The sequence below is a fragment of the Equus asinus genome, chromosome 15 (assembly GCF_041296235.1).
Source record: "Equus asinus isolate D_3611 breed Donkey chromosome 15, EquAss-T2T_v2, whole genome shotgun sequence".
NCBI classification, from domain to species: Eukaryota; Metazoa; Chordata; class Mammalia; order Perissodactyla; family Equidae; genus Equus; species Equus asinus.
This window is the reverse complement of record NC_091804.1, coordinates 50594926-50619587: the sequence shown is the minus strand read 5'-3', so window position 1 is coordinate 50619587 and position 24662 is coordinate 50594926. Positions and strand designations below refer to the sequence as shown.

At 52.2% G+C, this 24662-nt stretch overlaps 1 protein-coding gene across 16 annotated transcripts in view; it reads right to left on the bottom strand.

Moving 5' to 3' along the window:
* The window catches only part of RTEL1 (regulator of telomere elongation helicase 1), a 42121-nt gene extending 19631 nt beyond the window's left edge, over positions 1-22490 (bottom strand). For 12 of the 16 annotated variants that reach the window (XR_011494734.1, XM_070486289.1, XM_070486293.1 and 9 more), the window contains exons 1-10: positions 22330-22486; positions 21375-21631; positions 20183-20378; positions 19740-19833; positions 19003-19084; positions 18695-18755; positions 14986-15061; positions 14202-14286; positions 11496-11561; positions 10574-10727 (exon numbers count right to left, since the gene is read on the bottom strand). Coding sequence is in view for 15 of the 16 variants with exons in the window: in XM_070486289.1 (XP_070342390.1) it covers positions 10574-10727; positions 11496-11561; positions 14202-14286; positions 14986-15061; positions 18695-18755; positions 19003-19084; positions 19740-19833; positions 20183-20378; positions 21375-21476 (916 nt within the window). In the remaining variant the exon portion in view is untranslated. Of the gene's footprint in view, positions 1-10573; positions 10728-11495; positions 11562-14201; positions 14287-14985; positions 15062-18694; positions 18756-19002; positions 19085-19739; positions 19834-20182; positions 20379-21374; positions 21632-22329 lie in introns of all 16 variants that reach the window. The other 4 variants (XM_070486298.1, XM_070486299.1, XM_070486287.1 and 1 more) reach the window with 4 other exon arrangements.
* Between the last annotated feature and the right edge of the window lie 2172 nt (positions 22491-24662).

The window sequence follows — 24662 nt, the reverse complement described above, 5'->3', positions numbered from 1 at the left end:
AACACAGACCCAACAATATGCTGCCTCCAGGAAACATATCTCAGCTCCAACAACAAACACAGGCTCAGAGTGAAGGGATGGAAGATGATACTCCAAGCTAATGGCAAACAAAAGAAAGCAGGTGTCGCGATACTTATATCAGACAAAGTAGACTTCAAGATAAGACAGGTAAAGAGAGACAAAGAGGGACAGTATATAATGATCAAAGGGACACTCCATCAAGAGGACATAACACTTATAAATATCTATGCACCCAACACAGGAGCACCAAAGTACATAAAGCAACTTTAACAAACCTAAAAGAAGGTATTAACAGTAACACCCTAATAGTAGTGGACCTCAACACTCTACTCATATCAATGGATAGATCATCCAGACAGAAAATGAACAAAGAAACAGTGGAATTAAATAAAAAACTAGACTAGATGGACTTAATAGACATATATAGAACACTCCATCCAAAACGAGCAGAATACACATTCTTCTCAAGTGCACATGGAACATTCTCAAGGATAGACCATATGTTTGGAAACAAGGTGAGCCTCAGTAAATGTAAGAAAATTGAAATAATAACAAGCATCTTTTCCGATCACAATGCTGTGAAGCTAGAAATTAATTATAAGAAAAAAGCTGAGAAAAGGACAAAGACATGGAGACTAAACAACATGCTATTGAACAACCAATGGATCATTGAAGAAATTAAAGGAGAAATCAAAAAATATTTGGAGACAAATGAAAATGAAAACATACCATACCAACTCATACGAGATGCACCAAAAGCCGTATTAAGAGGAAAATTCATCGCAATACAGGCTCACCTTAACAAACAAGAAAAATCCCAAATAAGCAATCTCAAACTACAGCTAACTGAATTAGAAAAGGAAGAACAAACAAAGCCCAAAGTCAGCAGGAGAGAAATAATAAAAGTCAGAGCAGAAATAAATGCTATTGAAACAAAAAAGGCAGTAGAAAGGACCAATGAAACAAAGAGCTGGTTCTTTGAGAAGATAAACAAAACTGACAAACCCCTAGCCAGACTTACAAAGAAAAAGAGAGAGAAAGCTCAGATAAATAAAATTAGAAATGTGGGGCTGGCCCAGTGGCCAAATAGTTAAGTTTACGCGCTCCGCTTCAGCAGCCCAGGGTTTCACTGGTTCGGATCCTGGGCGCAGACATGGCACTGCTCATCGGGCCATGCTGGGGCGGCATGCCACATGCCACAACTAGAAGAACCCACAACAAAAAATATACAACTATGTACCAGGGGCTTTTATCTTTAAAATAAATAAATAAATAAATAAATAAATAAATAAAATAAAATTAGAAATGAAAGAGGAGAAATAACAATGGATAACACAGAAATATAACAGATTGTAACAGAATACTATGAAAAGCTATATGCCAATAAAAGGGACAATCTAGAGGAAATGGATAAATTCTTAGACCCTTACAACCTCCGAAAGCTGAACCAAGAAGAAACAGATAATCTGAACAGATCAATCACAAGGAAAGAGATTGAAACACTAACAAAAGTCTCCTGAAGAATAAGCCCAGGACCGGATGGCTTCCTCGGAGAACTCTACCAAACTTTCAGAGAGGATTTAATACCTATCCTTCTCAAGCTATCCCAAAACATTAGGGAAGATGGAACACTTGCTAACACATTCTATGAGGACAACATCATTCTGATACCAAAGCCTGACAAGGACAACACAAAAGAGGAAAACTACAGGCCAATATTGCTGATGAATATAGATGAAGAAATCCTCAACAAAATATTGGCAACACAAATACAGCAATACATCAAAAGGATCCTACATCATGATCAAGTGGGATTCATACCAGGGACACAGGGATGGTTCAACATCCGCAAATCAATCAATGTGATACACTACATTAACAAAATGAGGAATAAAAACCACATGATCATCTCAATAGATGCAGACAAAGCATTTGACAAGATCCAACAGCCATTTATGATACAAACTCTTAACAAAATGGGGACTGAAGGAAATTACCTCAACATAATAAAGGCCATATATGACAAACCTACAGCCAATATCATACTCAAGAGGGGAAAAGTGAACGCCATCCCTATGAGAACAGGAACAAGACAACGATGCCCATTATCACCACTCTTATTCAACGTGGTACTGGAGGTTTTGTCCAGAGCAATCAGACAAGAGAAAGTTTTATAAAAGAAATCCAAATAGGGAGTGAAGAAGTGAAACTCTCGCTGTTTGCAGACATGATCTTATGTAAAGAACACCCTAAACAACCCATCAGAAAATTATTAGAAATAATTAACAACTACAGTAATGTTGCAGGGTACAAAATCAACTTACAAAAATCAGTTGCATTTCTATACTCTAATAACCAACTTACAGAAAGAGAACTCAAGAATACAATTCCATTTGTAATCACAACAAAAAGAATAAAGTATCTAGGAATAAATTTAACCAAGGAGGTGAAGGACTTATACAATGAAAACTATAAGACGTTATTGAAAGAAATCGATGATGACATAAAGAAATGGAAAGATGTTCCATGCACATGGATTGGAAGAATAAACATAGTTAAAATGCCCATACTACCCAAAGCAATCTACAGATTCAACGCAATCCCAATCAGAATCCCAATGACATTCTTCACAGAAATAGAACAAAGAATCCTAAAATTCATATGGGGCAAGCAAAGACCCCAAACTGCTACAGTAATACTGAGAAAAAAGAACAAAGCTGGAGGCATCACAATCCCTGACTTCAAAATGTACCTCAAAGCCACAGTAATCAAAACAGCATGGTACTGGTACAAAAACAGACACACAGACTAATGGAACAGAATTGAAAGCCCAGAAATAAAACCGCACATCTACAGACAGCTTAATCTTCGACAAAGGTACCAAGAACATACAATGGAGAAAAGACAGTCTCTTCAATAAATGGTGTTGGGAAAACTGGACAGCCACATGCAAAAGAATGAAGGTAGACCATTATCTCACGCCATACACAAAAATAAACTCAAAATGGATCAAAATTTGAAGATAAGTCCTGAAGCCATAAAACTCCTGGAAGTAATATAGGTAGTACACTCTTTGACATCAAATTTAAAAGCATCTTTTCAAATACCATGTCTTCTCAGACAAGGGAAACAAAAGAAAAAATAAACAAGTGGGAGTTCATCAGACTACAGAGCTTCTGCAAGGCAAAAGAAACTAAGATCAAAACGAAAAGACAACCCACCAATTGGGAGAAAATATTTGCAAATCATATATCCAACAACGGGTTAATCTCCATAATATATAAGGAACTCACACAAATGAACAACAAAAAAACAACCAGCCCGATCAAAAAATGGGCAGAGGATACGAACAGACATTTTTCCAAAGAAGATATACAGATGGCCACCAGACACACGAAAAGATGTTCAACATCACTAATCATCAGGGAAATGCAAATCAAAACAACACTAAGATACCACCTTACAACTCTTAAAATGGCTATAATCACTAAGACTAAAAATAACAAATGTTGGAGAGGGTGTGGAGAGAAGGGAACCCTCACACACTGCTGGTGGGAATGCAAACTGGTGCAGCCACTATGGAAAACAGTATGAAGACTCCTTGAAAAACTAAAAATAGAAATACCATATGACCCAGCTATCCCACTACTGGGTATCTACCCAAACAACTGGAAATCAACAATCCAAAGTAACATATGCACCCCTATGTTCATTGCAGCACTATTTACAATAGCCAAGACATGGAAGCAACTCAAGTGCCCATCGACCAATGACTGGATAAAGAAGATGTGGTATATTTACACAATGGAACACTACTCAGCCATAAAAAAGACAAATTCATCCCATTTGCAATAACATGCATGGACCTGGAGGGAATTATGCTAAGTGAAATAAGCCAGACTGAGAAAGACAGACACCAGATGATTTCACTCATATGTGGAACGTGAACAAACACACAGACAAAGAAAGCAGTTCAGTGGTGACCAGGGGAAGGGGGTGGGGGAGGGCACATGGGGTGAAGGGGAGCACTTATGCAGTGACAGACAACAAATAACGTACAACTGAAATCTCACAATGATGTAAACTATTAGGAACTCAATTAAAAAAAATAAGTTGGGAATAAATTCAAACTCCCAAATTTGAAAATTGGGAAAATAAAGGGGGGGAGCGGGAATCAAGCGTTTATCCTGCCTTCCTACAAGAATGGTATCACCATGGGGCCGGCCCAGTAGTGCAGCAGTTAAGCGCACATGTTCCACTTTGGTGGCCCAGGGTTTGCCGGTTCAGATCCCGGGTGCTCAGCAAAAAGAGGAGGATTGGCAGCAGATGTTAGCTCAGGGATAATCTTCCTCAAAAAAAGAGAATGGTATCACCAAACAGCAGATGAGGTGAATAGTAACTTTATAAAATTATTCCTGACCAATTCAATGACAGAGTCAGCATGTCCCTCCCCCCTCAGAATCCCCCAATAATTAATGAATCTAGGCACTGAGCATAACGGCATTACTATCAAAACAGTGAACCCACTGCTGTGTGCCTCCTGATGAGAAAAACACACCACCACCTGAGTCCAGCAAGGGCCACAGCGGATCTCACCATCTACACGCCAGGAAGAGAGGCCTTAGGAGAAACCAACCCTGCCGGTACCTTGATCTTGGACCTCCAGCCTCCAGAAGTGGGAGAGAATAAGTCTGTGCCGTTGAAGTCACCCAGTCTGTGGTATTTTGTTGAGGCAGTGCAAGCAGACTAATGCACATGGGAACTCCATGTTTAACTTTCTGAGGAATAGCCTGCTTTCCATAGCAGCTGCACCATTTCACGTTCCCACTAGTGATGTACGTAAGTTCCAGCTGTTCCACATCCTCATCAACTCTTGTCACTGTCCATCTTGTTGATAATAACCATCCTCCTAAGTATGAAGTGGTATCTCATTGTGGTTTTGATTTGCATTTCCCTGAGGACTAATGATGTGTCTTCATGTGCATACTGGCCCATTTGTACATCTTCTTTGAAAAAATGTGTTTATATCATTCGCCCATTTTTAAACTGGGTTATCTTCTCCTTGAGTTATAAGAGTTTCTGACATATTTTAGATTGGCAAAAAATTCCCTCTATTCAGTGGGTTATCTTTTTGCTTTCTTGATGGTGTTCTCTAAAGCACAAAAGTCTTTAAATCTGATGATGTCCCATTTATCTATTTCTTCTTTCGGTGCTTGTGTTGTTGGTGTCATTTCTAAACAATCACTGCCTAACGCACGGTCATGAGATTGACACCTATGTGAATAACCCCCACTCCTTAAGTGTGACCTTCTCCAAAAGAGGACAGAGTGGAAAGGAGGGGCAGACCCTCCTTCCTATCAGGTGAAGACCCTGATAGAGATGACCTCAGCCAGGAGATCAAGGTCGACATCAAGAGTTGTCAGTCACACTGAGTTGACAGTATGGACACTTGTTAGCATGTGACGAAAAGGTCAATTTATATCTGCCCTCTTCTTCCCACAACCCCAGTAAATCCAAGAGAAAAACATCAGACAAATCCCTATTAAGGGACTTTCTACAAACACCTGACCAATCCTCCTCCAAAGCATCAAGGTCCTCAGAAACAAGGAAAGTCTGAGAAACTGATAAGATAAGAGCAGGGTAAGGAGAGGGGACTAGTGTCCTGTGGTCTCCCAGGACAGAACAAAGACAGCAGGTGATAACTAAGGACATGGACCACTTCACATCTATTAGGACAGCCATTATTGAAAACACATAGTCCCTGAATTGCTGAAAAGATGTTTAGTTTCACTTCTAAGAGAAAAGCAAATCAGAATCATATCAAGACCCATTTTCATCTATTAAAATGGCAAGGGTAGGGTCCGGCCCCGTGGCTGAGTGGTTAAGTTCGTGCACTCCGCTTCAGTGGCCCAGGGTTTCACCAGTTTGAATCCTGGGCGCAGACATGGCACCGCTCAACAGGCCACGCTAAGGCGGCGTCCCACACGCCACAACTAGAAGGACCCACAACTAAAAATATACAACTATGTACTGGGGGTCTTTGGGCAGAAAAATGAAAAATAAAATCTTTAGAAAAAAATGGCAAGAGTTAAAAAGACTGACGTCATATTCTGCTGGTGAGGCCCTTAGGACACAGAGGCTTGTGCCTGCTGCTGGTGGGAATGCAAACTGCTCCCCGTGACCAGGGCGTCTGCAGCATCTGACAGGGCTGCCAACAAGTCACTGTGAACTCCACAGCCCTGCCGCCTGGAATTTACCCTGAAGAAACACCTTGAGGGGCCAGTCCCATGGCTGAGTGGTTAAGTTCGCACACTCTGCTTTGGTGGCCTGGGGTTCACCAGTTTGGATCAGTGGCGCGGACATGGCACCGCTCCTCAGGGCACACTGAGGCGGCATCCCACACAGAGGAACTAGAATGACCTACAACTAGAATATACAACTATGTACTGGAGCTTTGGGGACAAAAAAAAAGAGGAAGATTGGCAACAGATGTCAGCTCAGGGCCAATCTTTAAAAAAAAAAAAGAAACACCTCAAACATGATGAAAGTACGGATGCACTAGGTTACTCGTGACAGCACAGTCTGTCACCACAAAACACTGGAAACAATCTACATGCCACACCAATGGCTGGACAGACATGGAAGATCCAGAGGAGGGAGCCAAGAGCCGAGGAGAGGGGTCTCTGTGAGGTGAGGCCTCCCAAGACGCCTCAGAAGAGCAAGATACAGACAAGTGTCGACAAAACACAACACAATCCTGTGTGTGGGAGACAGAGAAGAGTAAGTAAAATATACCTGTATCTGCTTCTTTTAAAAAAAGCAAAGAAAGGGGGCTGGCCCCGTGGCCAAGTGGTTAAGTTCGCGCACTCCGCTGCAGGCGGCCCAGTGTTTCGTTGGTTCGAATCCTGGGCGCGGACATGACACTGCTCATCAGACCACGCTGAGGCAGCGTCTCACATGCCACAACTAGAAGGACCCACAACGAAGAATATACAACTATGTACCGGGGGGCTTTGGGGAGAAAAAGGAAAAAATAAAAAAATAAAAAAAAATAAAAAAAAAAAGCAAAGAAAGAATAAACCGGAAACTAATAGGACACTTACCTTGACTGAACTACGACTGCAACCTCTGCAACCACGTTAATGTTTTGAATACTCAAAAAAACAGTAATGATAAAATCATCACGAATGGAGAAAAATGGAGTAAAAAACGAAATACAAACAGAAACAAATGAGCCTAAAACGAATAATATAACCACAATGAAGCAGGAGGAAATAACCCAAGACACTTTTGAACGTAGTATTTTGACCATGTGGTCTCAGACTACTGACAAAAAGGATGTGCACACATATCTAGGTCTATTGAGTAGACTGTCATTCCTCACAAGTGGGTTAGCAATTCTAAAACAACCATGTGAGTGTTCTAGGATCAAACAGGTAAGCAAAATACTGAGGAAAACGGAAGCTGCTTTTCTATGATTAGAAAGGTGTTACAAATAGGGGAGGGGAGAAAGCCAGAATGAGCTGTGTAGCACTGGACTAGAACTGGAGGCGGGAGCGCGAGCTGACCATTCTACACACACTGGCATGTGAGTGTGGGCGAGTGAATGAATGTAAATACTCAGATACTGAAATAGAGGGCGTAAGTACGTAAAAGACCTTCCCTACAGGAGAATTCCAACTAAGGAATGAAGAATAAGAACATTCGCCATTTTGCAAACATCATGGTAATTATTAATTCAGGGAAGAACCATTAACAGATGCCACAAATTAGTTAAGAATTACAAATGGGAAAACAGTAACTTCACAGCAGAAAAACCAGGCAGGCATCGTTTAACCGTGATCGCCAATAATGTGACAGACATGCTGAGTCTCATGATACGCTGGACTGAGGACACAGAACTTCTGGGTTATTCCTGCCAAAAGACAGCAACTTGAATCAAACCACAAGGACACATGAGACAAATCCAAGCTTCCAGGCGAGCGGGGGGCTCCTGGGGACCTAGGCCAGAGAGATTCAGGAGGGCTCAGGCCAGACCTGTTTTCACGCTGCTGCTGCCTCTCCTCCTACTGACACACTATCTGCCTTTCCCCCTCTTGTTGTCTTGTGAATATACAGTACAATTTTCCACAGGCCACATGTGGGAGGCTGAAATGGCCCCCAAAGATGTCCCAATCCCGGGAGCCTGTCAACATGCCACCCTCCACGGCAAAAGGGACTGTGCAGGTGTGATTCAGTCAAGGACCTTGAGATGGGAGATGACCCTGGATTCTCTGGGTGGGTCACTGTCAACACAGGGGCCCTTCCAAGTGGAAGAGGGAGGCAGGGTGCCAGAGTCAGAGGGGATGGGACGATGGAAGCAGACGCTAGAGCGCTGTGGGGCCACGAGCCTAGGAATGGGGTGCCTCTAGAAGCTGGAAGAGGCCAGGAAACAGATTTTCCTCTGGAGCTGCCAGAAGGAAGCAGCCCGCTGACCCATTTTGGACTGCTGAGAACTGTGAGACAGTAAGACAGTAAGTTTGTGCTGCTTTAAGCCACTAAGTCTCTGGTCATTTCTTACAGCAGCAGTAGAAAACACACACAGCATATGATGTGTGATATCACAGCACATCAAATTTTTTAAATACAGTTATTTTTTCAGAAAAGTGTTTTGTTAACATGTTATAGATTGAATTATATCCTCCAAAAAGATACATTCAAGCCCTAATCCCTGATGCCTGTGACTGTGAGCTTATTTGGGAATAGGGTCTTTGCAGAGGCACTCAAGTTAAGATGAGGTCATAGTGGACTAGAGTGGCCCTAATCCAGTGACTAGCGTTCTTAAAAGAGGAAATTTGGACACTGACACAGGGGGAGAAGACCGTGTGAAAAGGGAGCAGGGGCTGGAGTGATGCATCTACAGGCCAAGGACTGCCAGCAGCTACCAGAAGCCGGGAGACAGGCCTGGAACAGATGCCCATGGAGCCTCCAGAAGGAGCCAACCCTGCCAACATCTGGATTTCAGACTTCTGGCCCCCAGAACTGAGAGGACAGATTTCTGCTGTTTTACTCCTCCCAGTTTGTGCTACTTTGTTTCGGCAGCCCTAGGAAGCGAATACGTGTCATGGTCTGTTGTTTAGATGAATAAGCAAACGAATTTTTAAAAATTTTTCAGTTTTCATTTCTAATACAGTGATTATTGATAGATAAACTCACATAAACCAAAGTCAGTGAGTTTTAAGAATATAAAGTTTTAAGGATGTAAAAGGTCCTGGAGCCAAAACGTTGCAGAACCTCTGTGCTAAACAAATGTATTTACAACCCCTCCCTGTACCAACGCAGGTGCACGAGTGCATCAGAGGAGGCCAGAGACCCACGCCCAGAGGGCAGAAGGAGTTGCCTGCTGAGAAGGACAAAGAGGGAGCCCACCCGCCAGGGGACTGTTTCCTTCGGGGTCTGTTCATGGGCATGACTGTAAAGGGAACGAGGAAGCTGAGGCTGTTCTCGCCCACACCCCATGTCCCACATCTGAGAGAAAGACACAGGAGAACATCTGACGATGTGCACAGTCCAGGGTATAAATGCTAAACCCCACAGGAGAACATCTGACGATGTGCACAGTCCAGGGTATAAATGCTAAACCCCGCAGGAGAACATCTGACGATGTGCACAGTCCAGGGTATAAATGCTAAACCCCGCAGGAGAACATCTGACGATGTGCACAGTCCAGGGTATAAATGCTAAACCCCGCAGGAGAACATCTGACGATGTGCACAGTCCAGGGTATAAATGCTAAACCCCGCAGCAACCACAGAGTGGGAACATCTACTGCAAAGCAGTCTGCGTGAGCCAATTCGGATCCCTCATCAGCCACTCAGAGGCCGGGTGGAATGCATGGACAAAGCAGTCTGCGTGAGCCAATTCGGATCCCTCATCAGCCACTCAGAGGCCGGGTGGAATGCATGGACAAAGCAGTCTGCGTGAGCCAATTCGGATTCCTCATCAGCCACTCAGAGGCCGGGCGGAATGCATGGACAAAGCAGTCTGCGTGAGCCAATTCGGATCCCTCATCAGCCACTCAGAGGCCGGGCGGAATGCATGGACAAAGCAGTCTGTGTGAGCCAATTCGGATCCCTCATCAGCCACTCAGAGGCCGGGCGGAATGCATGGACAAAGCAGTCTGCGTGAGCCAATTCGGATTCCTCATCAGCCACTCAGAGGCCGGGCGGAATGCATGGACAAAGCAAGCGCGTCCACCAACGATGCCTGTGTGCACTGTGACTACCGCTGTGTGAGGCAAACCCTGGAGAGCAAGCTATGAGGAGAGGAAGGTAGTGCAGACAATGCTCACAGCTCGTTAGGAAATGTCCTCATCGTTAAAACACTTGGTTTTCACTTTCACACAGGAGTGGGGAAGTCCACACCAGCTGGGACAGGATGGAATGGCGTGAGGCCCTGAGAAGCCTCTTAAAGAAGCTGATGTTCTCCCCAAAGGTCAACTTGAAAGAAGTCCCTGGGCAGACTCTGGCCTCCAGGACACGAGGCCACTCCACAGCCCATCCCATCAGCCCACCTGAGCTGCTGGAGTCTGCACTGAACTCTAGGAGCAGGTCACCCTGCTGCGCCACCTTGGTCTGCTCCTCCAAAACCTGGTCTATGACGTCCAGTCCAGAGGCCACGTCGTGGGGGGTCAGGTCAAATGACGCCGATTCCTCACACATTTTCTCCTGAAAGCCCAAGCATGCTGTGTTACAGTGGAGCAGGCACAGGGACTCGGGGACTCTGGGAAGCAGCGATGCGGCAAGGTGCAGAAGGCAGCCTCACCCCGTGGTCTCTAAGACGGGCTCACAAACTGGTCCAGAGATGACTGTCTGGCCACACTACTGTCTGGAAACAATTCTACTTGAGCTGCCAACATTTCACAATTGGAAAATTTCCCAGTAAAACCAAATTTCTGGCTTCTCTCAAAAGTCATATCTGACCCACCGGGCCCACCATCCCCCACGGCAACAACTGCTTGGGGCTGAGGTGGCCACTGCCATCCCAGGATGCGAGAGTCTCATGGAGCCTCCCCTAGGCTCCGGAGCATGAACACAACTGCCCCGAGGAGCCTTTCTTCATGTCCTGGTCAAGGCTGGCCACTCCTGGAAACATAGGGCCCTGAACAGAGGCCACAGGAATGGGCGGAGAGGGGTACAGGTGACATGGAGGGGCTGGGCGGTGGCCCCTTTGAGCCTAAGTGTGGCCACCAGAGGGCAAGTGTCAGGCCAGCTGGCCACCATGGGACAGAAGGGAAGAGACTGAATAAGCTGACGGCAGGAGGGGCCTGTGGGGGTGTTTCACGGAAAAGGCTGACACAGCCGGCCACCGCACCTTGCCCAGGTCCACTTGGTCCCAACAGCCAGGGAGGCCGGGGTTTGGACAGGTCTGCACCATTCTCCACAGGAAAGTGGGCAGGAGGCAGTGGGTATCGAGAAGGCCGTCTGGACACTCACCACGTTGTGAGCTTCATCAAAGATGACAACGGTTCCTTTCAGGTCGATGCTGTGTGCCCGGCGACTCTGGAGCAAGAGGAGAAGGAGGCTGAACTGGAGCCGAGCAGGGCAGCCACTGCCCCTTAGGGGCCTGCAGAGGCCAGGCAGGGAAGGGAGAGACCAAGGCAAGTGGCAGGCAGGGGAAGGCTCAGGGAGGTACAAGCCTCCTGAGTGCTGGTTACCACACTGCTGGGAGGCATGGGGAAAGGGCCTCTCACACCTGTGCTGGGGGGGCAGCTGGCCACGGCCACCAGGCACTGCCCGCCCCCCGAGGAAGTGGACCTGAGGCATCTGTCCTGGCGACAAGGGAGCAGACAGGCAGCCCCACGCTGCACAGCCAGAGTGGAGGGGGAAGGCCACACCAGCCCTCCACCTGGTACACCCCTGAGGACAGTGCAATGGGAGTGAGCTGGGGTGGGATCTGGCCTCGGTATTTCTTTTCATCAACTTAATTTGAAGTTCAACTTCCATAAAGTGCCTATTATAAGTGTGCAGATGAGTGCTGACAAATGTGAGCGCTGCACAGCCACCAGCCAGAGCAGGAGACAAGACTTCCCCTCCCCACCCACAGGAGCTCTGTGCTGCTTTTTGAGAGCAGAGATCAGATTTGCCTTTTCTAGGCTGTCCTGGAAATGGAGTCAGGCAGCAGGGCCTCCTGTGTCCCCTCTGGGTTGGTGTGTTCTGAGACCCACGCATGTTGCTGCATGTAGTGGCAGGTCACCCTTTTGATCATCTGTAGGCTCTGACTTAGGGACATCCACCTGCTGATGGACAGGGGCTATCCCCAGCTCAGGCAACTGTTAGTGAAGCCCCAGGCACTTGCTGTGCAAGGCTCTGGGGCATCTCCAGAGCAGGGCGCCATGGCACATGCCCACCAACAACGGCCGAGACCTCCATGCTCCATGTCCTCAGTGGTTCTTCTACGTCTACTTAATTTTAGCCATTTTGATGGGAATGCAGGGTCCCCTCTTGTGGCTCTTGTCTGCTTTCCTCAGGACCAGTGATGCTGGATGCTTTCCACAAGCTCGCTGCCTTGGGCACCTGTCTGTCTCTTCGGTGCTGTGCCTGTTCGGACTGTTGCCAAGGGTCGGCTAGGTTGTCTGTTGAGTTACAAGAGAGGTGCAGTCCTCTGGGCCCAGCCCTCTGAAGGACAACTATACCAGGAGCCCTCTTTCCTTTCTGTGACTGGCCTTTAAATTTTCTTAATTTGCCTAACTCTTTCCAAGAGACCAACTTATCGATTTTTGTCTTTATGGCTAGTGTCTTGTGTATCTGAGCTAAGAAGCCATGGCCCTTGCAACTGCAGTGACACATGCTTTCTCCGGGGAGTCTCAGGGTTCCAGCTGTTACTCGCAGGTTAACTGTGTGAAGGACTGGCTAAGATTCATTCTTTTCCGAATAGGCATCCAGCTGTTCTAGCTGCATATTTTGGAAAAGGAACCCAAACCTCTCCTTTCCCCACTGAAACACCTAGACAAGCTTGTTGAGCACCAACTGCCACAGGTGCAGGTCTGTTCTGTACTCACTACTCCGCAACACTGGCTGGCACCGCCCTATCTTCATTTCTGCACCCTGCAGTAAGTCCTGAAGTCAGAAGTGCGAGCCCTCCAACTCGGGCCTTCTTTGTCAAGATCGTCTTGCTCTCTTAGATCTTTTGCATTTCCATGTAAGTTTTAAAATCAGTTTATCAGTTGTGATATGACGATCGCAGGGTGGGGCCCAGGCCCGGGCGGCCAGCTTGAAAGCACTCATTTGTAAGAATCACATACAACTCCTCAGCAAACCCCACTGGCTCTCTGTGCCCAAGTCTGGGCCACCTCTCAGGACCCGCCCTCACCCTCCCATGCACCTCGCCTTCCGCTCTGCTCCAGCCACTTGCTCCAGGCAACAGGCCAGAGTTCAACACCCTGGCACACTTGTGCCCACTGCTTGCCCAGGCAGCGGCTGCTCCTTAGAGGCCTTCCTGTTGGTGCAGCCCCGTCTCCACCCTGCATGCTCAGTTCCCCTTAGGGTCCTTACACACCACCAACTCGTGCGCTTACTCTCCCGCTGTCTACCCAGCCACTAGACGCAAAGCTCCACATGGTGGCGCTGGTCTCCCTCACCTCTGCATCCCAGTGCCCAGACTTGCGCCCAGCATGGCAGGATCTCAGTGAACATCTGCCACAGGAACAAACGGATCAACACAGGCCGGACAGGAAGACGTCCAGTGCTGTCCTTATGTGAAGTACAAGTCACTGAGCACATGGAACATGATGCCCCCTACGTTAAAACAGGAGGGGCACACAGACGTGCATGCACACGCATTCCAAGGGATGAGCACAAGAGGAGAATACTCCCTGGCTGCCTTATGGTGCCCAACTGCAAAGAGAGAAGCTGAGCTGCCAGGACAAGGTCAGGGACTGGCCCTGGCTGCAGCCTTGGGGTCTCTTCACTCCTGCCAGTCCGCTTGCTCCCAGAGAGTTCAGAATGATCGATCCATGGCCCTGGGCTGCTTACAACTGCCCTGACCAGTGAGGGAGGCCAGGTCGTCCCACGCATGCCTGCTGCTCCGAGCGAGGGTCTGATCCCAGGACCTGAACCAGCAAAGTTTCTGACGGCCCTTCATGAACCCAGGGACATTCTTTTGACATCAGGAATCACCAGCTACACAGGCTGAGACCTCACCTTGGCATCCAACAAGTAGTTGTATGGCATGAAGATGATGTCAGCCTGCTGCTTCAGGTTCCGGGAAAGGTAGTACGGGCAGAGCCTGGGAGCAGGAGAGGAAGAAGGCACTGTGAGCACCACATGCAGGCCTGGGGGGCATTCTAGGCCCTCAGAGGGGCTCCCACAGGCTGAGGCGGGAGCAGGTGGTCAGGACGGGCAGCAGTGACACTGGGCCACGGCCCTGAAGCTGGGCTGGATGCTGCGTCCTCTGATGGGCAGCACGCAGAGGGAAGAGCCCTGGTGCTACAGGCGGCTCGGACAGGAGCGGAGCAGGACAACAGGAGAGCTGGCTGCAGTGCCATTCACTCCATGCAGTTTCCATCATGTGAGACAAAAAACCCCAACCCTCTTCCAGAGTAGATCAATTAAGTAATCTGAAACAAAACACATGCCCTATCTTATCGCAACTCCAAAAGCCCTGAAGCTCTAAGAGGTCCCAGCAGGCTCAGAGCTGGGATGCCAGTTTGAGGAGAGTGTGTGTTCAGGGAGAAGGAAGAGGACATGCCCCCTGGGTGCTGAAAACCAAATTGGTCCACAACCCATGGTGGTAAGGGAGTGGGGTCCTCACTTCCTATTTGACAGTCCTCAGAAGTGCTGACATTTCTTCATACTGAACAACTGTCAGTTTCATGATTAAAAAAGAAAAAAAAGAAAAGAAAAGAAACGCATGTGCCTGTGCATGTGATGGGAGAGCTGGGCTGGGGAAAACGCAGCTGGCCGAGGCCCCACCAACAGCTCTTACTTGTGCCGGTTCCCACTCTTGACCAGATCCTCGATGTCCAGGATGGGGGCAGCCAACTCCTGCTCCAGGCTCTTCTCTGTGGATACGAGCAGGAGTGAATACATGCCCTCAGGTCCACTGAGTGCCCCAGACCCCAGGGTGAGACGCATGACAGAATGGCTCCTACACAGTGGGCAGCCACCACCCCAGGACCTTCACTTAGGCAGGACTGAGGTACCCAGCCACCTCGAGACTCACCAGAGAGAATCCCTGCCCTGTGGGTCTCAGGGTCCCCCGGGGAGGACCCCGAACCTGAAGTGATCCTGAGGGAGCTCTGCTCTGCACCCCAGAAGGTGGCTGCTGGCCTGAGGCTGAGCATCAATAGGAGATGGGACCCCTGGGGATGGCGGGCAGCCCCTCAGCCTGTCACTGCCACCCCAGACACTCTTGAGAACACGCAGTGTCTCCCACAAACCCTGCAGGCATCTGTCCTGTAATTAGGCTTCACTGGCAGCAAGTTTCTTCCTCTTGCTTCCCTTTCCCACCTGTGAGAACAGGCCCAGAGTCTCCCTCTAAAGGCAAGCTGGGCTCCGCAGAGCCGGAAGCAGGAATATTGGGCTGTCACTGCCTGCCGGTAACAGTGCATGGAGCACAGATCTGAGGCTGGGCAGAGAGGAGGGGCAGGGGGTACCGAGGCAGAGCCCACCCCAGGCCCAACAGCCCCAGAGCCCTTTCATTAGGGTGCAATGGCTGCATGGCCCAGGGCACAAAGGAGGAGTACAGGCCCCCCAACTTGGCCCACAGGAATCCACTGGGGAGCTGCTTTACCCCAGCGACTGCAGGGCCCACGTCCTGGTGGGCGCGACCAGGGGTCCCCTCTAACAAGCACCCTAAGAAGTTTCAGGACATTCACATGTGAAGCCCTGGCTCCCGGCCCCACTGTGGCAGGTACCAGGACCAGCCTCTAACTACAGAGGCCGGAACACACGGGCTCAGTGGCGACCCACCCCCAAGATGCCCCAGAGACAGCAGGCAAGGGGAGGAGGAAGAGTCAACACTCAGTGTCACCATAGCAACAGACCAGCCAATCCCACGCTCGGCAGCAGGCCAGCTGGAGAGCTCAGGAACCTTCCTTCAGGGGGCAGCGAGGAGGAGGGGCAATGAGGATGGGGGGCAGTGAGGAGGGAGCAGTCAGGTAGAAGGGGCAGAACAGGTCTCCCAGGGCTGATTCAGTGTGGAGACACCGCAGGGGGGCAGCAGGGCCCTTTGCTTGCCCCCCAGGACAGAGGTTATGCAGGGTTCCAGCTCTACATTTCTCTCCTTACTCGCACACACAGCCCTCCCCCTCCTCTCAGACCCCTTCTGGGGTCTCTGCCCACTTTTCTCCTTCCTCCGAGGGCTGGGCAGCTGCTGAAGATGCCCCCTCACATCCTGCAGGGGTGGGGGACAGGGGAGGCTGAGACAGAGCAAGGAGTGCAGTTTTATGGTGAGCAGACCTCCCCCTACACACAGTGAGACTGAGAACAGAGTAGGTGAGTTGTGACTGAGGAGACAAATGGAGGCCAGAGCCAGCAGGCCAGCTGGGACAGCCGCCCTGCTCTGCCTCACAGGACCTAGGACCGTGGGGATGGGGTCTGTGGCTCAGGGAGCCAACATGCACCAGCTCCAGCAGCACCTCCACTGTGGATGGAAAGTTCCCCTCAGCTCCCACCCCGTTCCCTGGCCTCCTGGCCCCTGCCTGCTCAGGGACCCTCCGGCAGAGGCAAGGGCAGTGCAGGCAAGGGACCCAGCAGATGTGGGCTGGACCAGCAGAGCCGGCGAGTTGACCCACAAGCAGCTGTGGAAAGGTGGCTGGAGCAGGTCCCACCCAGTGCTGCTCAAAGGCGCTGGCCCATGGTGAACAGGGCACCTGAACCCACTCCCTTTGCCAGGGATGTAGATGAGGGAGGCAGCCTGGTGGGGCAGAGAGGGGACCACTCCACTGAGCAACATGAGGACGACGCCAGTGCCTGTGCGAAGACAGGTCTGAGGTGGGACGGCTGTGAGCAGAGGGGCGGACAAGGGCCATCAGAGACCCTGACACCTACAGGTGTGATGCAGGCAGAGGAAACAAAGTAAGGCAGTCAGCTGTCCCCTGCCTGGGGCTAGGACCAGCTGACACAGGCCAGAGAGACTGGTAGCTGCCCTCATCTGGGGTCACTGGGGGCCAGGCCGATGCTCAATGCTTCCCATGTACCTTCACTGCTGTCCAGAGGGTCCTCGGTGCCACCAGACCAAAAAATGCAGCAAATGAGAAGGCAGAGAACAGTGAGCTCCAGGAGCCTGGGTCCTCACTGCAGAGGCCAAGCTGTGCAAGGGAGTGGCCCCCACGCAGCCTCGACTCGCAGCCAGTCATGCCCTTGGAGGGCCTGAGCCCATGCCACATCAGGCACATTCTCCTCCCATCTCTCCAAGGGCAGGGCACAAGGACACCTTGTGCTGGCCGGTGAGGGACCCCAGCTTAGGCCTCTGCCCTCTGAGCACAGTGCTGTCCTGACCCTCCTCTGCCCAGCACAGGTTGGCACACTGGGTACTCCAAACCCCAGAGCAAACAACAGCCTACAGACCACCAACGCCTATGAGTGCTCTGGGCCCATGTCACTGCTGCTTCAGGGTCTGTGTCCCAAGCCTAAGGCAGGAAGCAGAGGGAACCGTGACCCAACAGAAGTGCAACCCCCCACCCCAGCCACAGAGTCCTGAATGCAAACAGGAAACTGTAGAGGCCACACCTCAGAGAAGCCTCTCTGCCATCACCTCTGCCTCCAGAAGTCCTTGACAGACACGAGGTGCAGCCACGCAGTGCAAAGGCAGAGATGTGGAGGCAAGCTCCTCCACTCTGGACCCCAGAAAAGGAAGCAACAAGAGACAAGGAGTCCTGGCCACAGGGCAACGGGAGCCTGCAGTCACACACGTCGAGCAGCACTCGGCTGGCCATTGTCACAAACCACGTGCTCATCACTCTCCCTGTCTCTGGATGAGGCTGTTCTCACAGCACCAAAGGCTAGAGGTGTCACTAGGACTCCCAGGACTCCAAGAGAGCCACACCCAAGCTGTGACACATGGCAGCAAAAGGACAATGCAAAATCCGGAAGACACCTGAGGAGTCTGGGGGTCCAGGGCAAGCTTCCAGAACCCCCTTCCCAAGCTGACTCCCCCAGGATGAGCTGTGACAATATGTGAAATGCTGTCTACCAGGAAGCTTGCCAGAGACCAAGTGTGCAGGGTTTTTACTGGGGGGGCTGGTCACGCAGGCACCCCTGCCTGGCAGGCACCAACATTCCAGACTCCCAGAAGGATGCAGGTGCTCAATACAATCCATGGTGTCTGCACAAACAGCTTGGACCTAGGAGCCTCTCCTATCCAATCAGGGATGGTGGGGACCCTCCTGAAATCCAAGTGCCCGTCCCAAGCGAGACCAGCCTTGTCAGCAGGCGTTTCTGAGACGGAAGCCTTCCCTAGGCCTGCAGTGCGAGCTCTTCTGCACGCAATCCCCTGCAGGTCCCTGGTCAGAGACAGTGCCCAGGTACTTCCCTCACCCAGCTGAGCAGGATGCGGCTGCACTGGAGCCCCAGGGGGCAAGAGCCACCAGGCTGTGAGGCCACCAAGCTCGGCCCTAAGAGGCCACAGAGGCTCCACTCCCAGTTTGCTGCCTGCTGACGGACAGGTGCAGCTTCCATGAACCCTATCTTACCTTCTACATTGTTGTAGAAATGACAGGAGCGACTCGCCACCTTCTTGCGGCACAAGTGGATCTAGAAGAGAAAGGAGGTGGTCCCAGTTAGCACGATGGCCAAGTAAGGGCACACCACCAGCCCTGCTGCCCAGCGTGTGAAGGCCAAGCCCCACTCTGGCCCTTGCCCACCGCCAGCCACCCTCTGCCAGCTCCACCTCCACCAGCTCTTCATGTGCCATCCTCCAGTGGCACAGCAGGGGCTCTCAACGCCAAGGCAGCACCCACCTAGCAGAACCAGAGACGGGGTAGGTGCCCCAGGAACCCACCTGCATGTGGTTACTTTCCTGCTTCTTCACCTCAGGGTGGATACACAGCTGCTCCCGGGAACCCAGCACACACACCCTGGGCCTAGCAGAAGAGAGAGCCGTGGGGTCGAGAACCAGCAGACAATAGCCCATGGTGTTGTCCAGTAGCGTGACTTGTTAGGGACACACAGGGAGCTCCAGGAAACTTGGCTCACGTGTGCACATGGGCAGCCAGACAGAGTGTCCGTGGCCAGAATATGCCCAGGGCTTGGGAGGGACTTTCTCTGCTGTGTGGCCCACTTTGAATCATGGCCCAGGGTGAGCGCAGAGACAAGGCAGGGGAAATGGGATACATGGGAGGAGACTGCTGAACATCCACAGTGACCCCAACATCTCTGTGCTCCCTCACGCAGGAGGCCGGGACGGGACACCAAGGCTCCTGCAGCAGTTCTGCCGGGCTCCGACACGGGGCAGACCCTCCTTCCCCCATCATGTGAGCAGCTGCACTGACCCCCACCCACAGCTGACACCACAGTGTCTGCAAGGGACTCAGGGGGTGAACCCAAGGTCAGCACATAAACTCAAAGTTGCTTTCTTACAAGTCGTGGGAAGCAGAGATAGCCTGGCCCTTGCTGTTGTCCTGCCCACCAGAGAACAGCCTGCCCTCAGGGTGGGGCCCAGGCAGAACACCACCATCAACCACCGTGCCGAGGCCATCCCCCATTACCCTGAGGCGGGGTGAATGCCACCTAACCCACCGGTAGGAGGTGTTCCGAAGCTCGCTGATGACCTGTGTGAGCTGTGAGTGGGTCCTGGAGGCATAAATGATCTTTGGGATGTCTGTGTAGCAAGCTGCCCAAGCATGAGAAAGCAAAACAGGTTATGGCTCAATGAGATAACGTTCCCGCATGCTGTTAACCCGGGGCACTCGGCTAACTCTACCCTGAGGACTGCTGAGCGTTGACTGGACGCCCCATACTTGCGTCCAGGAATGGGTTAAGTGGGTGTCTGCAGTGTCCTAATTCGGTCATCAGGCTCCGACACTAGGTTTATAGCCGGAATGGTGGGAAAGGACATGGCAGCTACAACCCTCCCTGTTTGGCTGTGCTCAGAACCCTGCCCACCCGCTCCATCCCTTCCTCACCAACTAGGGGACAAGGGATGAGGGAGAGGGGCTGAAAGGAACTGAAGGGAGCGTCACCTGTGTTGTCGCCATCAGAAGCAGCATTCCCCCAGGACGACAAGGCGCGATCTGGGAAGAGCTCCCCTTGTGCCCTCTCGGCAATCTTGCGGGCAGAGATGGCGTCATGGAGGTGCTCCCGCCAGGCCAGCGTGGTGCAGAGGAGGCACAGGGTCTTCCCCGTGCCCGTGGGGCTCTCCAAGACGCCGTTCACTTTCTGAATGGGGTCAGAAGCAGGGTCACAGGGAAGCTGGGAGAGGTGCTACAGGCCACACAGCCCACCGAGACAGGCGGCCCAGCAGCCTCGGGGCAGCTCTGCGGGCAGCGCCCCCCCCAGGAGGTGACAGGAGCCCTGAGTGATGGTGGCAATTCCATAGGACAGTGTTTTCACCCTCAACCCAAAGGCTGTGGTTAACTCAGTCCTCATTAGCAGACAGTCTGCAGGTCATTACCCAAAATGGGACACTACTTTGCAGACTAATATAAATAGTAAGATGATTAATTAGGTGCCAAGCCCCAAAATAGGATATTGTTCTGTGATTCTGGATCCAGGCATTTACACTACCTGAGGGGAACCTGATGGCCTACATAGCTCTCAGATGGAGCCTGAGCGGGGGGCCTGGGGATGCAGGAAGGCAGAGCTGTGCTCCCAGCTGCCACAGAACCAGGCTCCCGACTGACACAACAGCAGCCAGGAGCCCAGATGCAGACCCAGCCCTCAGGGGCTGGGGCCGTGGGCTGGGACAGGAGGGTGCGCTAAGACACCCAGCGGACAGCAACCTGCAGCCCTTCCACCTTCCTCCACACCCTGGAGGTTTAAAGGCTTTCTAAAGCGAGGGCTGTCCTTCTATGTGGAAACGCCTCCTCCAGATCCTCAAATTGCTGGCTGTTCCTCCTCGCTTGGCCTCAGCTCAGATGCCACCTCCTCAGAGAGGCCCCCAAGGTGCTCCCAAGCCTATCACCTTACATCTTTTCTTCACAGCTTTCATCGCCATGCAGAATTATCTTTTCTGTTTCCTTGTTTATCATGTCTCCTACCCTACCTGGACCACTGGCCCTACTTATGACTGAGTCCCGTGTCCAGAAGAGAACATTTCACCCCACAGGACCTGGCTGGAGTGAACAGGAAGGTGGAAGTACATCAGGCCTTTTCGGAAGCTCTACCCAGGCTGACCCTTCCCCCAGGTACAGACCCCTCCCTCTGCGGCTCTACCTTCTGCAGACACTCCAAGACCTTGGTCATGTACTCCTCTTGGCATTTGTACGGCTGGAAAGGGAAGTCCACCGTCACACCGTTCAGGGTTATCTTGGGCATAATGGCCTGTTCTCAGGAGGGCACAGAGGTTGCTGAAATGCAGGCTGTCTGGGTCTGTGAGACAGACCCTCTGCACATCTCGGGACCTCAGCCACTCCAGGTAAGTGATGCCAGCCTGCAGTGCTGGGACACAATGCTGTTCTCCCGGGGAACCCCTAGGGCACAGAGATGGGGACGACAAAAAGACTGTGGCCAGCCTTTCTGGAGTGCCAGGCCACTTGACCAGCCATCTCCGGCAGCGCTTCTGTGGCCAAGGTCTGAAGGCAAGCCCGTGACACCCTATCGCAAGGCATCTGGGGAGGTGAAGCACCTAACGCATCAGCCCTGCCTGGTTCTCCCGCCCCACACGACTCCATCCTGCTCTGGGAGAGGCCACCCGGCTCAGAGAGACGCGAGAGCCAGAGCCGGGCACAGCCACACCTGCTTCGCCGGGCAAGAATAACTCATTTACCCCCGCCAGAGCCGGACGGGCCAGATCCCAGAAGCCCCTCCCGGGCCTGGGTGGCCTGGACCTGCGGCCCCCGGGGCCCCCAACCCTCAGCTCCCCCGGCCGGCCAGCCCCACCCCTCCCAGGTGGGCCACCGAGCCCACGAGCGAGCGGAGCGCCTGCTGGACCCGGGATGCGAAGCCGCGCGGCCCCCGCAGCCGCGCGACCCCTCTCGGCCTCAGCTCCGCCTGGACACCGGACCAGCGGGCGGTCCGCACGCGGGCGCGGCGGCCCCTCCCGGCAGCCCGGCGCCCGGTGCGGGGGAACTACCGGCCCCAGCGCGGCCGCCGCTCGGCGGGGGAGGGGTGTGTGCGTCGGTTCCGGGGTCCCCGCGGGGGGCCTCCACGCCCGGGGCCCTCGACTCACCCCGGTCGGCCGAGGCACCGCCACCGCGTCCCCGCTGTCAGCGGTTCGGACTTCGCGGGCTGAGGCGCGGAGCCGTCCCCCAGCGCGCTGCACTTCCGCCCCCAATTCCGGTCCGCCGCGCCTTGCGCCGGGCGGAAGCCGTTCCCCAGCCGACCGGTCCGCGCGCTGCCCGAGCACTGGGTTCCGGGCCCCACCCTGCCCTTCCGCTGACCCTGAGCCCGGGCCCGCACCTCCGTCGCCCGCGGGCAGAAACCGGGAGCCCGCCCGCCCCCTCCCTCGACGTCGCCCCACCAGGGCCCCCGTTCCGCTGCTCCTCCCCGGGGCACGCCATCTCCGCTGCCAGGACAACTGCACAGGCCTGACTGGCTTCCTCTCTTTTCTCGAAACACCCAGGTCTTTTTAAGACTCCGGTCTGAGCAGATCACGCCCCCTAAAAGCTGCAAATGGCGGCCCCTCGCCTATGACCCGGCTCCTGAGAGCCTTACAGCTCCTCTCCTTGTGTACCCGGGGTCCCGCTGCTTTTCCAGTCAATGTCCCCCACTGGTGAGGGCCAGGCCCTCTGAAACCCCAGGACCTAGCACCAGCTGGCAGTCAACAGCGGGGCCCCAGGGTCCGCACAGCTCTGTGGGGTCAGAGATGTTTGTCTAGGCGACCCCAGCACGTCCCACAAGGCAGCAGGAAGAAGCTGACGCTGTGGGCCGGCCCGCTGGCGCAGCGGTTAAATTCGCAGTTCAGCTTCTCGGCGGCCCGGCGTTCACCGGTTCCGATCCCGGGTGCAGACATGGCACTGCTTGGCACACCAGCTGTGGTAGGCATCCCACATATAAAGTAGAGGGAGATGGGCACGATGTTAGCTCAGGGCCAGACTTCCTCAGCAAAAAGAGGAGGATTGGCAGCAGTTAGCTCAGGGCTCATCTTCTTCAAAAAGATAAATAAATAAATAAATAAATAAATAAATAAATAAAAGAAGCTGATGCTGCAGTGACTGCCCACAGCCAGCTGGCAATGCTGATTTCAGAGCTTCTCCTGGGCTCTCTCTCATGTCCAGATGTTGTCCTGCTGATGGCACATGTATGTCACAGGTGTGTCTATGCTGATATGTGTGAGATCATGCCAGGGGAAGCCCCTGGCATAGGCTGGCATCCACCCCACCCACCTGTTCCGGTGAGGGCACTGTAGTGTCTGTCTTAGACACCCAGCAGCAAGCTTGGAGAAGATGAGGACCCTGGGGCCACATACTTGCTCAGTGCTCACCAGGCACAGGGCTCAGTACCATCCATGCCTGCGCTGATACGTCTGTCTTCCTAACGACCTCTGAGATAAGTTCTATTATCCACGCTTTACAAACAAGGACACGAAGCACAGAGCAGGTAGGTTAGAAGATGGCCCAAAGCCAGCAGCTAGCAAGTCTTAGGTCCAGGAGGCCTGCTCTTCACCTCCACAACCCCTATCTGCTGAGAGCAGTGGTGTTCATCCCCCAGAAGCCCAAGAAAGGGAAGGCCAGGACACAGAGGCTCAGTGACCTCCTGGGCCAGAAGTGGAGCTGAGGACCCGAGACCCTGAGCTGACCCACGTGCTGCCTGGTTGCACATCATGCACAGAAGCTGCCCAGTCTCCTATAAGCTGTAACACGTAAATGCTGTTGTACTGAACCAACCCTGAGAGATGGCCATGGCCATCCTGGGTGGAAACCGAGGCTGGCCACAGCAAGGGATCTCAACCAAGTCAACAAATTTGAATTGAGCACTTGCTCTGGCAGGCTTTGTGGGACTCCACAGCAGACCAGACACCATGCAGACCACAGGACATATGTTAACCAGCCATGGGCTTGCTGTGTGTGCACGTGGAGGTATGTTTATACACGCACTGCTGGGCCTGCTCCAGGCTGACTCTGATCCTCAGTTGTCCCTGTCACTCACCTTCCTGAGCCCACCTCGTCTCTCTGCAGGTTCCAGAGGGTTCCCAGAGCTTTATTCCTGGCACTAGGACTTAAGTGCTTGTGGAGTAAGCACTCTTCTTGGCCTCAGTGGCTCCACGCCTAAAACAGGAACAGCACTCCATTTGTTTGACTTCCCATCCCCAAAGTGAGGTGAGATGGTCACTGCAGGAGAGGGACCCCCATCTCTACCAGGCTTTACCATTGAGGGTATCAACCAGAACCCTGAGCCCATAGGAGGAGAGGAGGCAGGACGCCTACCTACTGACCAAGTGTGGGCATCTGCTCTCCTCCTCATCTGGGGAATGGCATCATTGTCTCATCTTAACACCCAAGAAATGGAGGCCCAGAGACGTCAGAAACTTGCCCCCAGTCACACAGCAAGTAGATGTCAGGG